General features: G+C 43.2%; 1 protein-coding gene across 1 annotated transcript in view; it reads left to right on the top strand.

Annotated features, from left to right (window-relative positions):
- The window catches only part of LOC147747132 (cytochrome P450 4B1-like), a 415,025-nt gene that overhangs the window by 160,368 nt on the left and 241,984 nt on the right, over positions 1–12,673 (top strand). The window contains exons 3-4 of the mRNA XM_086952390.1: positions 5,949–5,993; positions 10,156–10,283. Of these exons, the coding sequence (XP_086808516.1) occupies positions 5,949–5,993; positions 10,156–10,283 (173 nt within the window). The remainder of the gene's footprint in view (positions 1–5,948; positions 5,994–10,155; positions 10,284–12,673) is intronic.

Genomic DNA, 12,673 nt, shown 5'->3' on the forward strand with positions numbered 1-12,673 from the left:
ACGGCAGATGTGGTAAGTTGTGTGGGGTTTGGGGGGGGGGGTCTACGCTACCTTCTAGATACCTCACACGTGTCCTCGTACGACCTTTAAGTGGCGTCGAGTTTTATTGGGGCCTCCGTCAAGTCAAGGGAAATTGGTAAGTTGCACTTGAGGTACGCCTCTGTGCCGCCCCTCACAAGTGAGGGGGATATTTCTGGGTTAGGGATCTTGACACCGGTTACGACCTTGCCGTTGGCCCTTAAACGTTAGGATGTACAATTTCAAAATTTCAAGTAAATGTTTTGTAGGATGTTAGTTCGGCTAGGAGGACCTTTGTATTAGAGAATATGTTAAGGTTAGCCAAACATCGCAATGTGGTTATGAAATTGTACATAATATGAAACTTTTAATTTTGTTTTAATTTTGTTTCATATTTTAATAAATACGGCCGGGAGGGTCACTCCCTCCCGACTTCCAAAAACTTCAGAATTGTTTCCGGTTTCCCATCCTTGGGGATTTGTGTTGAGAGGGGGTGGCGGGTATCTCAGCCATATTAGGCATGCGGGTCAGCGAGGGGCTGCCGCTTTGGATCGCCTGTAAGATGACCCACCTATCTGCTACTTGTATGCAATAAACCTGCACCACCGTTTTTCCCACAATTATGTCTCATGAGTCTTCTTGGTTTGTAAGTGTATGGGCGCAATGTGGAGCGAGCGATGGCGGTGTGTGCACTATGAACACATACAATATTAAATGTACAAAAGCAGCATGTGTCAGTGTTCATACAGCGTGCTCGGCTGGCTACTGCATGCAAATGAGATATGTGTCACTGTTTCCCTTATCAGATCAAGAACATCGCCGAAAGAAAAAACAAGAAAGGCCAGAGCTAATAATACAAGTAAACGATTCATGTTCAACAGCAAAGCCAGGAATCCGGCACATGTTCTGCCGGCACTTGGAGAAAGCGCAGCACAAACAGGGGCATAGAGGCCAGATTCTTTGCGCAAAATAATGGTTTCATTGTTTCATCCCACCGCTGCCCCTCAAAAACATCAAAGTTGGTCTGCAGTCAGAGCGAGGAAGCTCCTCAGCAGAGCCCTTGAGCCCCGAGCTGCTCCCAGCATGGGCACAGAGACAGCTTACTACTTTTTCTTTGTGCCCAAGACTTCTTTCCAAAATGAAAAAAAAATCACCTAAGCTACATACACACAGGTCAATAAACGCTGGTAAGACAGCTCCGTTGGTTAATACATGAAATGAGGAAATCAAAGAGCAGAATTCGGATCGGTGGCCTCGGCTTTTCAGCCTTCAGAGGTTGATTAAAAAGAAAAGCGTACTGCGTCTGATGGGTAAAATCACTCTTCTGAATCAATAAAGCGCCTGCCAAGAAAACTGCATCAAAAAGATATTTGGTAGCGCTCACTGTCATTAACGAAACTGTTAACTCGTATATATGTTATAAAGAAAATATAGAAATACACTTAATTTGTGTAACCAAGCCCTACTTGAGCATTTAAGTTCATGAATAACTAGCCATGTACAGATAAACTTACCAATGACCAAAATGTCGGTGGGGACGCACTTTTAAACATACTGGACATATTAAAGTGTAACGTATGGGAACTCGGTACTCAATCACGTGCTCACTCAGCTCGTGTTGATGTTCTTTACAGAGGAGCGGGCGTGCACGCCTGTCACACTCTCCAGCACACCCCAGCTTATGCAGCAGGGCCCCTCTCTGCAGAGGGAAGGCCGCCCGTCCAGCAGGGTGGCACCTGGGCCACTGTGCACTACACGTGCACCTGCTATGTGGATGGCATGCTGCTCTCCTGCGCGCGCCCAGCCCAGGAAGCATCTGCCACCGCAATAAAGATATCAATGGGCACCCGCAGTGCACAGCAGCATCTCTCGGCCCCCATCAGCCGCGGGAGTGGACGCCCTGGCACAGCCCACGGCTGGTCCCCCGTAGTAGTAAACAGAAGAGAAGCATCTACCCCCAACCCCTCTCTAGCCCTAAATACTTGCCCTCCTCGTCTTAATCCTTCATCGGGATGCGTCCGCTCTGATAACCAGACATGCCAACCCTCCCGATTCAGGCGTGAGACTACCGATTTCAAGGTTAGTCTCCCGCCTCCCGATTCCTGCAAGCAAAAACCCGATTCCTCGGGGGTTTTAGCTGACAGGGTTTGGTATTGTGTAAGGTGCTAATTCTTCCAGCAATATTCAGAGTGGCGATGCAGGGGCTCTAGAAGGGGTGAAAAACCAACAAAGCGTCATTAACAAAGCAATGGTCTTTTAAAGACGTGTGAAGTACTGGGGCGGCTGTATGTGCAGGGGAAGCTGTTACAGCCCGGGCTGCCACACAGGAGGGGGGTGGGGAGGTGCATGCACTGCCAGCAACCTGCCAGGCCAGTGCACAACACTTGCATCACCCTCTCTCTGCCTGCCTGCCATTGCGCTCCTTGCATATGAAAGTTTAAAAAAACACGTGCATTTACGTTTCAAATGTCCGATCCTGCCACAGCCACTTCCAAAGCCTATACATGCCGTTAACCCGAGTCAATGCCCCATTCTCCCGATTTTTTTTTCAATTCTCCCACTTTGCTCTTCTGAAATGTTGGCATGTATGCTGATAACCTCCATCTTCCTGAGTTCGTCGCTCAGCTGCTCTCCACCCCACCCGGCTAGGATGCAGCTCAGAGCCCCAGGAACGCCCTTTACCTTGTGAACAGATGATGCCCGGGAGCTCGAGCGGTCCACCTGCCCTGGCGCCGGCCCTAGGCTAGGGGTGCGGGATGGGACCCGATGCGGGCGGACGGCCGGGTCTCCGTGCGATGCATGCCAGCCCTGCTCTGATCACAGAGGGCCAGGGATGAGATAGGCCTGCAGAAGGCAGCGCCGACAAGCTGCCTCCTAGGCTGGCCATGACATCCGATCTGTAACCTTCAAGAGCCAAAATGGATTCAGTAAACATCGCAGCATGTGTCTGCCTTTAGAGATGCACGCCTCCCCTGCCGCTCCTCAAAACAATCACGCTCCTCAAAACAATCACCAAAGGTGGGGCCACACAAACGGCGCTGTACAGATACATCCATTAGTAATATTTAAAATACTGAGTAAACAACACTAAGTGCAAAAAAAGTCCTAAAACATGCTGCTCTAATTATCACCAGCTGTGCAACTTTAATTCCTAATGAACGCGTGGCGCCAGTAAGACGCCTGCTCACGATCACAACAAAGGAAAGGTAAATAGCATAGCAATTATCACAGCATGCCGCCAGGCCCCGAAGCACTCTCCCCGAGAGGTTGCTCACCAGTGTTCAGGACAGGAGCACTCAGCCATAATTGACGCCCAGCAGGACTTCCGGCGAGGACCAATCAACTGCAATTGAACGCGGAAAAGCTGTCCTTGGGAGGCGCGTTCCCATCTTAGAATCGGCTCGTGGAAGCGCGTCCACAGAGCCGATTCTGCTTGTGCACTTATCTGTCTCCTCCCTCCTTCACGCTGGTCCTACTTTTATTTCACACCTGGGTTGTGTTTAGGTAAATTAATATTAACATCTACAGATAAGGGGAACTTGAACTTAAAATGTTATTGTGAGGTTTAGAGAATTTAATATTTATAGAATAATAGCTGGCATCCACATTTACTAAAATAATGACGGGGAGAGCGCCGGAAGCCGACGATCTTATCACGCGAGAACTGTTGGCAATCAGCTTCTGCGCAGGACGGCAAAGGTTGCACGGAAGTTTGGCGCCACCATCTCCGTGGCACTGCAGTGCCTGAGGGTCGGAAGAAAATCTGTGTCCGTGCTGCGTGCTTTTAGTGCACAACCAGAGGTGAGCAAAGCGCCGGGTCCAGCGTTTCAAGTTATGTTGGCAAACATCGTCTAATTAATGGAGACCTCTTTTGACCGGCTTTTTATTTAGTTTGTGACCCATCCCCCCCACTCCCTATGTCTTGGCTTGTCTCTGGAGTGGTGCAGGTGTTTGTGTGTATGCCTGCGTGTGCTTCCGTGAGTGTGGCTCTGTGCGCGCGTGAATGGGAGAGGCTGACGCTGTGAATGTGCAACAAGAGATGTGCTGAGGTAAGGGGGAGGAGGTGTGTGTGTGTGTGCGTGCGCCAGCGTGTGTGTGTGTGCTTCCGTGAGTGTGGCTGTGTGCGTGCGTGATTGTGAGAGGCTGCCGCTGTGAATGTGGAATGTGGAGCAAAAGATGTGCACGGCTGGGGGGGCGGGGCTGGGCATGCGCGTCCACGAGTTGTAATCGGCGCTCGTGGCCAGATCTAAGTCGCTTGACAAGGAACTCGGCAACAATAGGTCTAGCGAGACCTAATAAAAATGGTGTACTTGCAAAAATCGAATCTGTGGTATATATGAAAACAACAAAATCATCTGAACGCTAAACTCACACTGACATAGCACTGCACTCAGTGGCAACAACTCTGGCAGAAATCTCACAGCGAGGAAGAATGGTTTGAATTACTACATGATCAAGACAAGGGCCGCAGAGAAGGCAGGCTAAAATGCAGCTGCTTCTGCGTGATTCTCTGATTCCTCTCAAGATTGCTCCATCAAGCCAACACCTTATGCATACACCCATGAACTGCTTCTTCTGCACTGAAACTGCCCTTAAAAATAGTTGACACTAGTCTCCAGGAAAAGTGCCTTAGGAATATTTTATTAGGACTGCACCTCTGTTTAGGAAGCCCCTCATTGCATGACATATGTGGTCCTTTCAGGAACCTCCCTTAGAGGGCTCTTTGCAACAACTGTGAGAATATTTAATTCTTGATGGAATGGTGCAGAGTTGCTTCTCCATTTTACCATCTGTATTGTGGAACTTGTATGGGGCTTGGAGTGCAGGTAATTCTGTGTCAGTCCCAATCTGTGTTGTGATGTCTCGGGTTTGGGGAGGGAAAACCTCAAGTGCAGTCACATACTTATCTATCCACACCCCCACTCATTCATCCATATACACTCTCATTTCTTGAGAACGTCATGACATTTACTAGGGTATAAATAGTTGGTGAACACAGGAAACACATTGAAAACCCGTTTCAGTTGGAGAATTTCTGTGAAATTATCAGGAGAAAAGTGGTGTGCAGAAACATTGTAGGAAAAGTTGGAAAAGAAACTTCAAGATCTGTGAAAAGTGTGAAGGTTTTCCCGCCTCTATAGCTAGTCCGGTTTAGCATGATCTCTCTTCATCTGTTTGGAGCTTTTCAAAATGTTTTTTTTTCATTTACAGTTGGACCCTACAAATTAGTCCACCCATTCCTGATCTCAAAAAAAATCACCATCCTTAATCTCCACTCATCCCTGAACCAAAAAACCCTCTCAAACCCCAAATACCACCGTTTTAATGTAATATTAGATTTTTACTTAAAATAAACTTTTCTGTAAAATGTTCAATTTAAAAAAATTATTTTCACTCCCTTAAATTTTTATCACCTTAAAATTAGTTTTCCATGATTTTGGTTTCTTCCAATGTGGTTTCTCAGTTTTCGTTTCTACATTAATTTGCATATATCAAGGTTAAACAGAGTGTTCCAGGTAAAACTGTACAGACAGAATATTCAAAACTCTTAAAGTCTTTGTCGAGCAGAAAGTTCTTCGACAGAAGCATTAGTAAGGTACATATTCTAGTTTGAACCAGAAGTTACAAACTCAAATCATGGTTCAGTATTTATCTACTTGAGTGAAGGTACATCTACAACACACAAAAACTGTATTTGCATGAAAGCAATCACTTGGGAAAGAACTGCTGCTACTCTTTAAACTTATATTAAACTGTGGGTACCTACTTCGATTTCTATTTCCATTCTCTTTTAACCCTGGCGTCTCTTTGTAATAAAGTTGCAGTTGTAGGTGTCGCGGATTTGGATTAATGTTTGAAAAGTCATGCCACTAAAGTTTAAGTTTTCAAAGTAAATGTTCTCCTATTTCTTTCTTCTTGATATTTTTCAGCACCCAAGGACAACTTTTCTTACAAGTACCTCACTCCCTGGATAGGTAAGTTTTTATATTTTCTCGAACCTTTGGAACATTACTCAAAGGAAAAAAATATGCAGTGGAATACTAAACGATTTTGTAATTATATTTTTCTTTAAAATACCTCATACAGTGCAACCCTGTCTTAATATATTTAGAAGTTAAGTTCCATTAATAAAGCACAGTTACATTTTGTATCAGAATGATCAAATCAGGTGATAGACGAAAAATATAAACCTTTGTTATCGAAGAATGTCCCATCTATCGGTGTGCACAAATGTGTAATTGTAGAAAAATGATGAATTCTGCTATTCTCTGCTTCATACCTCAGAATGACCCTTCTAGCCCCTTCAGTAAAGCCTGAAAATACATATAGTTCCTCTGCGTCACATTTAATGGTGATCATCTAAACTAAAGTTTCTGCCCTGTATACCGTTCCTTATTATTTATTTTAATAGTGGCTGTTCTGTTTTTAATATAGGTGCCTAAATGTGCATGTAGCATAAACGAAACAACGTTTTTTGAGATAATACATTCATAGAACATAAATCAAAAAAATAATTTGTGATATCCACATGACACATGGGGGGGAGGCCTCTTCCTATGATGGATTTTTCCAGTGAATGAGATAGTGAATACTTCGTCCTTCTTGTCAACCGCCATGGTGGCATCTTCGCACTCTTTCCAACCTAAAACTGTTCCTCCTTCCAGCGATAGGTTACGTATGTTTACACTCCTCCGATCTCTGGCAGCCACACCAGCGGGTGCTCATGCACTGTTAACATACTCTTGCAAAGTGGTTCAGACAGCCACATTTTAAACATGTCTTGCTCTGCGCTGGACAACTCCTTGGTGGATAGTGTGTGGATCCAGAGTTTCTGCAATTTCTGTCATGGGCCTTCGACGTGAACGCCCCTCTTGGTCTCTTCGGCCAAATGTGAATTGCCTCCACATGCTCTTTCTTTATTCTCACTCCTGTCATGGGAGCCGGACCCTGTGTTTGATGTGCTAGGGCGGGCTTCATGAGCCCCGCTCGACTGTCGGCAAGTTCATGGGAGCGAGTGAGTATTAGGATTACTTCCAGCGAGGTTCCAGCTTAGCCGCTTTGGATGATTTGCATCCTTGAATGAGCTGAACTCATATTTTGTCGGGGTTGTCAATGCTCGAGTATGTACCCACAAGTTTACGCAGTCGTGCTAAGAATGCATCCACGGACTCCCCTCCTTCTTGCTTCACCTGGCAGAGTTCGAACTGTTTGTAGTCCGGATTTAATTGAGGGTCAAAATGTGGCAGGGGATTGCCCATATCACCTATTAATTGAGCATACGCAAGAATGTATAGTTCAGTTCAGTTCAGTTCAGTAAATCTTTATTTCGAAGAATAAAAATTCCTCATAAAAGCACATTGCATACAATTTCATTACATTTCATTACATTTCATTACATTTCATTCCTGAACTTTTCATGTTAAAAACAACAATAGAGAAGAGAGGATATGATTCACGGGGCAGGTATAATTTTAAAACACTAATTCATTTCTTGTATGTATAGTTAACAAAAGGGTATTATTGTATGTGAAAAGATGCTTTCTTTAGGACGAGAACCCTCACCCACCGAGGGTGGCATGCTTCATCATTAGGTACCAAATCGTACCTGGTGTGGGCTACAACTCTGCAACGGAGAGGAGTTGCGGTGTTTTCAATTTTAGATGAGTGCTAGGGATATGCCAGGCAGAGTGCTACTTGAATGGTCAACATGTTTCTGCCCTAGAGAGATCCAGCTTAGGGTCGAAAGGCATTTGTCACGATCAGTCGATACAGTCATTCTGTGATAACAATCAAAAACATAAAACATGGTGCTGGCCTATGGATAGATTGTTTTTGGGGTCCACCGTCGTATCATAAAGAGACAAAAGACAACATTTAAAAGCATTGAAAAACACATATCAATTATCACAAGTACACTACCAAACTAATGTGCATAGACACGAGTGAAAAGTGCCTGAGGCGGAATGGTGATCAATCTCTCCCTCAGAGTGGGATTTCTGCTCATTCTCAAGCCTAAATTGGCAACCTAGATCGCAAAGCTGTATAACACAATTGTATCAAACACAGTATCAGTAGTGATTCTGGGGTGCATTTAACAGACATGTGTATGGCAGTCAATCCGAAACAGCCACACGCCGATCAATCTACGTATGGTGTCATAGTGTGTCCACAAACTACTCGACCCCCTAATTCTACTGTCAATATCTGTGGCATAACATCTAGAAAAACTCCTAATACACAAATGCAAAAGACATATTGCACTGGTTGTTCGCCCTCCATGTGTGTCCTCATGTACAATAATACCCTTTTGTTAACTAGATGTACCTTTGTGTGTGCTTTTTAATGCTGTTTTCTAATTTCTTTTGTAAATAAACGAAATTCCAAAGTATGTGTTGCAAAGAAATCCTTCCTTAATTACAAATCAGCCTTCAAGAGGGATTCATTGAAAATTTGGTATTGGCACACATGGATTCACGCAATGTAATCTACTCGGGTCTCGGCACAAAAAAACGAATAGGCTAGAGCAAGAGGCCAGGCTGAGTCTTGACTTCAAATGTAACTGGCTTTTAGTTGAGGCAAGAATTACATTGAAGATCCTTTGTAGAATGTTCATATCCTACCCAAGCAAGGGCTAAGGTTACCTGCAGATGCTTGACAGCCAGGAAAATGCAGTTTACCAATGTACCAAGAAACTGCCAACCAAACTCTAAGTGACAACAACACAGTGGTTGATCCTACAGCGTACAGGGTTTCACTTTTACAATGCCTGCAACCCACCACTTAAATCCACGTAAAATCATCATTTAAGTGAGTTTGGGTGCCACGGTACACAAGTCCTGTATCTTGTTAACACAGCTCATTGTTTTTCAAAATGAAGCCTAATTTTCAGCAGCATGAACAACCAGATCATCCACACTTGACCAAAGAAAGCTGCCAAAGGAATAGGGATGCATTACCAGCTACATTTCTAGACGGTTGTTTGATTGGTAACCAAGAGCCTAATGGTGAACTATTGAGAGTAGTGGGTACTGAAAGGCAGAGGAGGCGCCTTATCATGGGCGGGATTGTAGCTGCATTCCTGCAGGACATGTCATCTATTATATCCCTGATCTTACTGATCGAAGCCTCTACCCCCTTACGTGCCATCAACACTCGTCTGTGCCTAGAAAGCATATGATGGTTGAACGTGGAGGACGCCTTACCACTAGAATACACAATCAAATTTGGAATCAACTTCAATAATGTCCCACATTAGAACATATTTGGCCAGTATGAAGTAGTTGGGAGACAACGTGTCAATACCTTTTCAAAGCCTGCAAATCAATATCCTGAATATAACACTTCCTGATCTCCGTATCTGTTGTCTCACATTACTATTAATTTCCAAACTTGTTTTTTAAGGTATTTTTGCTAAATGTGCTACAGTCTTAGATAGCATATTTGTTTGCCACCTCCTGTCATTGAAGTTAGTATAAACCCGAAAGGGGTCCCATTTCTCCTAGATTTACTCCAAGCTTTCTTCGTCTTCAGTTATGACATCAGTGTCGGTGATGTTTCTTCCTAATGAGCCAAACAACAAAAGCCGAAAAATGATAAAACAGACGCACAAATTCAGTCTGGTGGATTCTGATACTGAAAGACCCAAATAAATTAAATTCAATGAAAGCACCTCGGTATGCAATGGTGGAAACACCTGCATTAGAGAGGAAAGCTAGTTAAATTCGGCCGAGATCATGATACATCATACTTCCAGGCTATATCCCCCATCAATACTTACCAAAGATGTTATACCCGACTTCAGTGCTTGATTACCGAAAGTGATGACGGCCTTTATGTGATGAATGTATAGTGTGCATCTTTTCATGCCCCTCTTTCTGGGTAGACTTAATGCAATCAACATCTACTGGGTAAAACTAATGCAACTGATACTCCAAAGATGTATGTTGTCTTTAATTGATGAAAACCAATATGTAAGAACGCTGGCACTTTACATTGTAAATAATCTAACATTGGGAATAGAATTCGTTTTAGCAGGGTTACCAAGAAGTGAGCCATGTGTTAAGGGGAGCTGGGGATGGAAGTGAAAGCTCTTCTGCACTCTGCTCTCATCTGGCATTATTTTCTTGTATCCCACAGGTAGAGGCCTATTGGTCGAGTCTGGACCAAAGTGGTTCCAGCATCGCAGGCTGCTCACTCCTGGATTTCACTATGATGTGCTGAAACCTTACGTTGGCTTGATTTCAAAGTGCACCACAGTGATGCTGGTATGACGTCCTTTCAATCTTCCTACTAATTCATGTGCTTTGGACATTTTTGTAAAGATGGAGAGCTGATTTCCTTGGGGTTTAGAAAGAAATAGAAATGCAATACCAGCCCGGGAGTTACCACCCAGTTTAGAAGAGTCTTTCCCTGCTGCTGGTTGCTCAAAACTCTAGTTCAGTACATGACATTTTCAAGCAGTGAAGCCATCACAGGGTGAAAACTGACAGGGAATTTCTTATTGTTGGACTGCTCTCGCCCTTACTGACAATGCAAACAAGCATTGACAAAAGCCAATAGGTCGTTATTTAATGTTCTGGCACATGCAATCATATGACTGCACAAATGCTATCTGGATGCATTAGCAAATAACGCTAGAACTATTGGCTTTGTCAATGCTGGCCGACCCAGGAGTGAGTGGCAAAAGACTGCAGCGTCACAGGCTGGGCCTAGAATGTCCCGACATGAGAAGCTTAAGCCTTCAGTCCCACGGGCTGTTACTATGTGTCCCAGGTTTGTTAAAGAACAGTTGCAATTTATTACAGTGGCACTGCAAGGTAACTGGGATATAACTTCAAAAACAGTCAATAAATGAGGCAGTACCTACATTAGCAATATTGTTTTCAGTGTTTCTTTAAAAGAAGGACCACAGCCAATGAGATAGGTGAAGGACTGCAGTGGCACAAACAACCAGCAGTATTGCAGAATAGCCAAATAGCACACAGAAATAGTGACATAGAAGTAGGACCACAAATGTATAGAGAACCAGTGACATAGAAGAACTCCCACACTTGCAAATACAGCAAGCAACATGGAATAACCTGATGCTGATTGAAGAATGCACCTGGATCCAGCAACATAAATGTATTACCTCAGTGGCACACACAATCTTTGTGGGGCAGGCTCACAATGAAGGAAATAGGTCAGTCTAACTTGAGGTATAAAGTGTGACTCATTTCAAACATGTAACATTTAATTATTTAACCATTTGGAGGTTTTTAAGTCCGCGTTTTCACCTTTCTATAACTATAATGCACTCACATTGCAGAACAATTTACATATATAAAGTTCAACAGGGAAGTTTCCAGATTGTTAGATTCTAGTAGGGTGGGATGGGTGTCAGCTTTGACAAAGGTTTTGTCCAAAAGCTCGGTTTTGAGAAGTTTTCTATGTCAAAATTGAATGTTGTGTCAGAAGTGAATACTGTTTCCAAGCACTGATTAACAAGGTCCTGACTGCAAGGCATCAAGTTGTTAACCAAAGATCATTCACAAAACTATAACTGAGTGAGGTGAAGGTAACTACTGTTTGGGTGCCACCAAGTGTGTGCACCCGAACTAGAATAAAATTATATGATTTCTTTTCCATAGTAGGGAAATCCTAGTGCAATTTGCACTGGAGAACAAGGTCAGAATGAGGAAAAACATAAGGTTATTTGGTGCCCCAAATCATCTAACATCTGTTATGCCCTATTCTTTAAAATCCAATAGCGGTAGGCAAGTCAACAAATAAACAGGGAGAGCCGAGGCAAGGGTCTGACTAAGCTGTTAGAGCCCATGCACGAACTGGACCATGAAAATCTTTGTTATAGTAATCATACTACAAATATCATTTAAAATATTATAAACTATTCCAAATTTAAAAACATGTATTGATATGTGGAAGCTTTGACATTTATACAACACATTAACCCCTTCCCTGCTAGCCCTACCCCCGTGCTCAGCCTATTTTTTGGCTATTTGGGGGTAGTTCGTGCTGAGTCCCCTGTAACATATTGTCCACATAAGGTATCAACCTCAAATGTGTGCCCTTTTTTTCCAACACCCTGGGGATTCTAAAGGTACCCATGGTTTGTGGGTGCCCTAGAGGGAACCCACAAAAGTAGTTTTCCTCCATGTAAAAGCCAGGATAAATGGGGAAAAAATGCAAGTCAGTCTCTAAATATGTGTGAAATCCGAATGTTCATCTAGCATTATAATTGATTGATGTGTGATGAAAAGCATACCTACTGCACTGTCAGTAAGAAACTCTAGTCAAAATGAAAGGGTGAACGCACTACCTTCACCTAAAATTGTTAGAGCGTCAACAATACCTGTAGCAGTCATACTTGCCATTATTCAGTGGCCAAAAAGAGGTAGGATATTTTGGTGTTTCACAATTATCAATTAGCATAATATAGGTTTCACCAGCAGTGCTGGGATGCCTATGGGTAGCCATGCACTTTATCAAAAATTACATAATAATAAAAATAATGATAATAATAATAATAATAACCAGAAAGTACAAAATGCAGGTTTTTCGTACTATGTGGCTATTGACATAAAAAAAATAACAATGTTCAGAGAATAAAATATTGGAAAAATATTAAAAGCTCAATAATAGAAATAAAATGTGT

The sequence above is a fragment of the Lissotriton vulgaris genome, chromosome 1_1 (assembly GCF_964263255.1).
Source record: "Lissotriton vulgaris chromosome 1_1, aLisVul1.2, whole genome shotgun sequence".
Lineage (NCBI taxonomy): Eukaryota > Metazoa > Chordata > Amphibia > Caudata > Salamandridae > Lissotriton > Lissotriton vulgaris.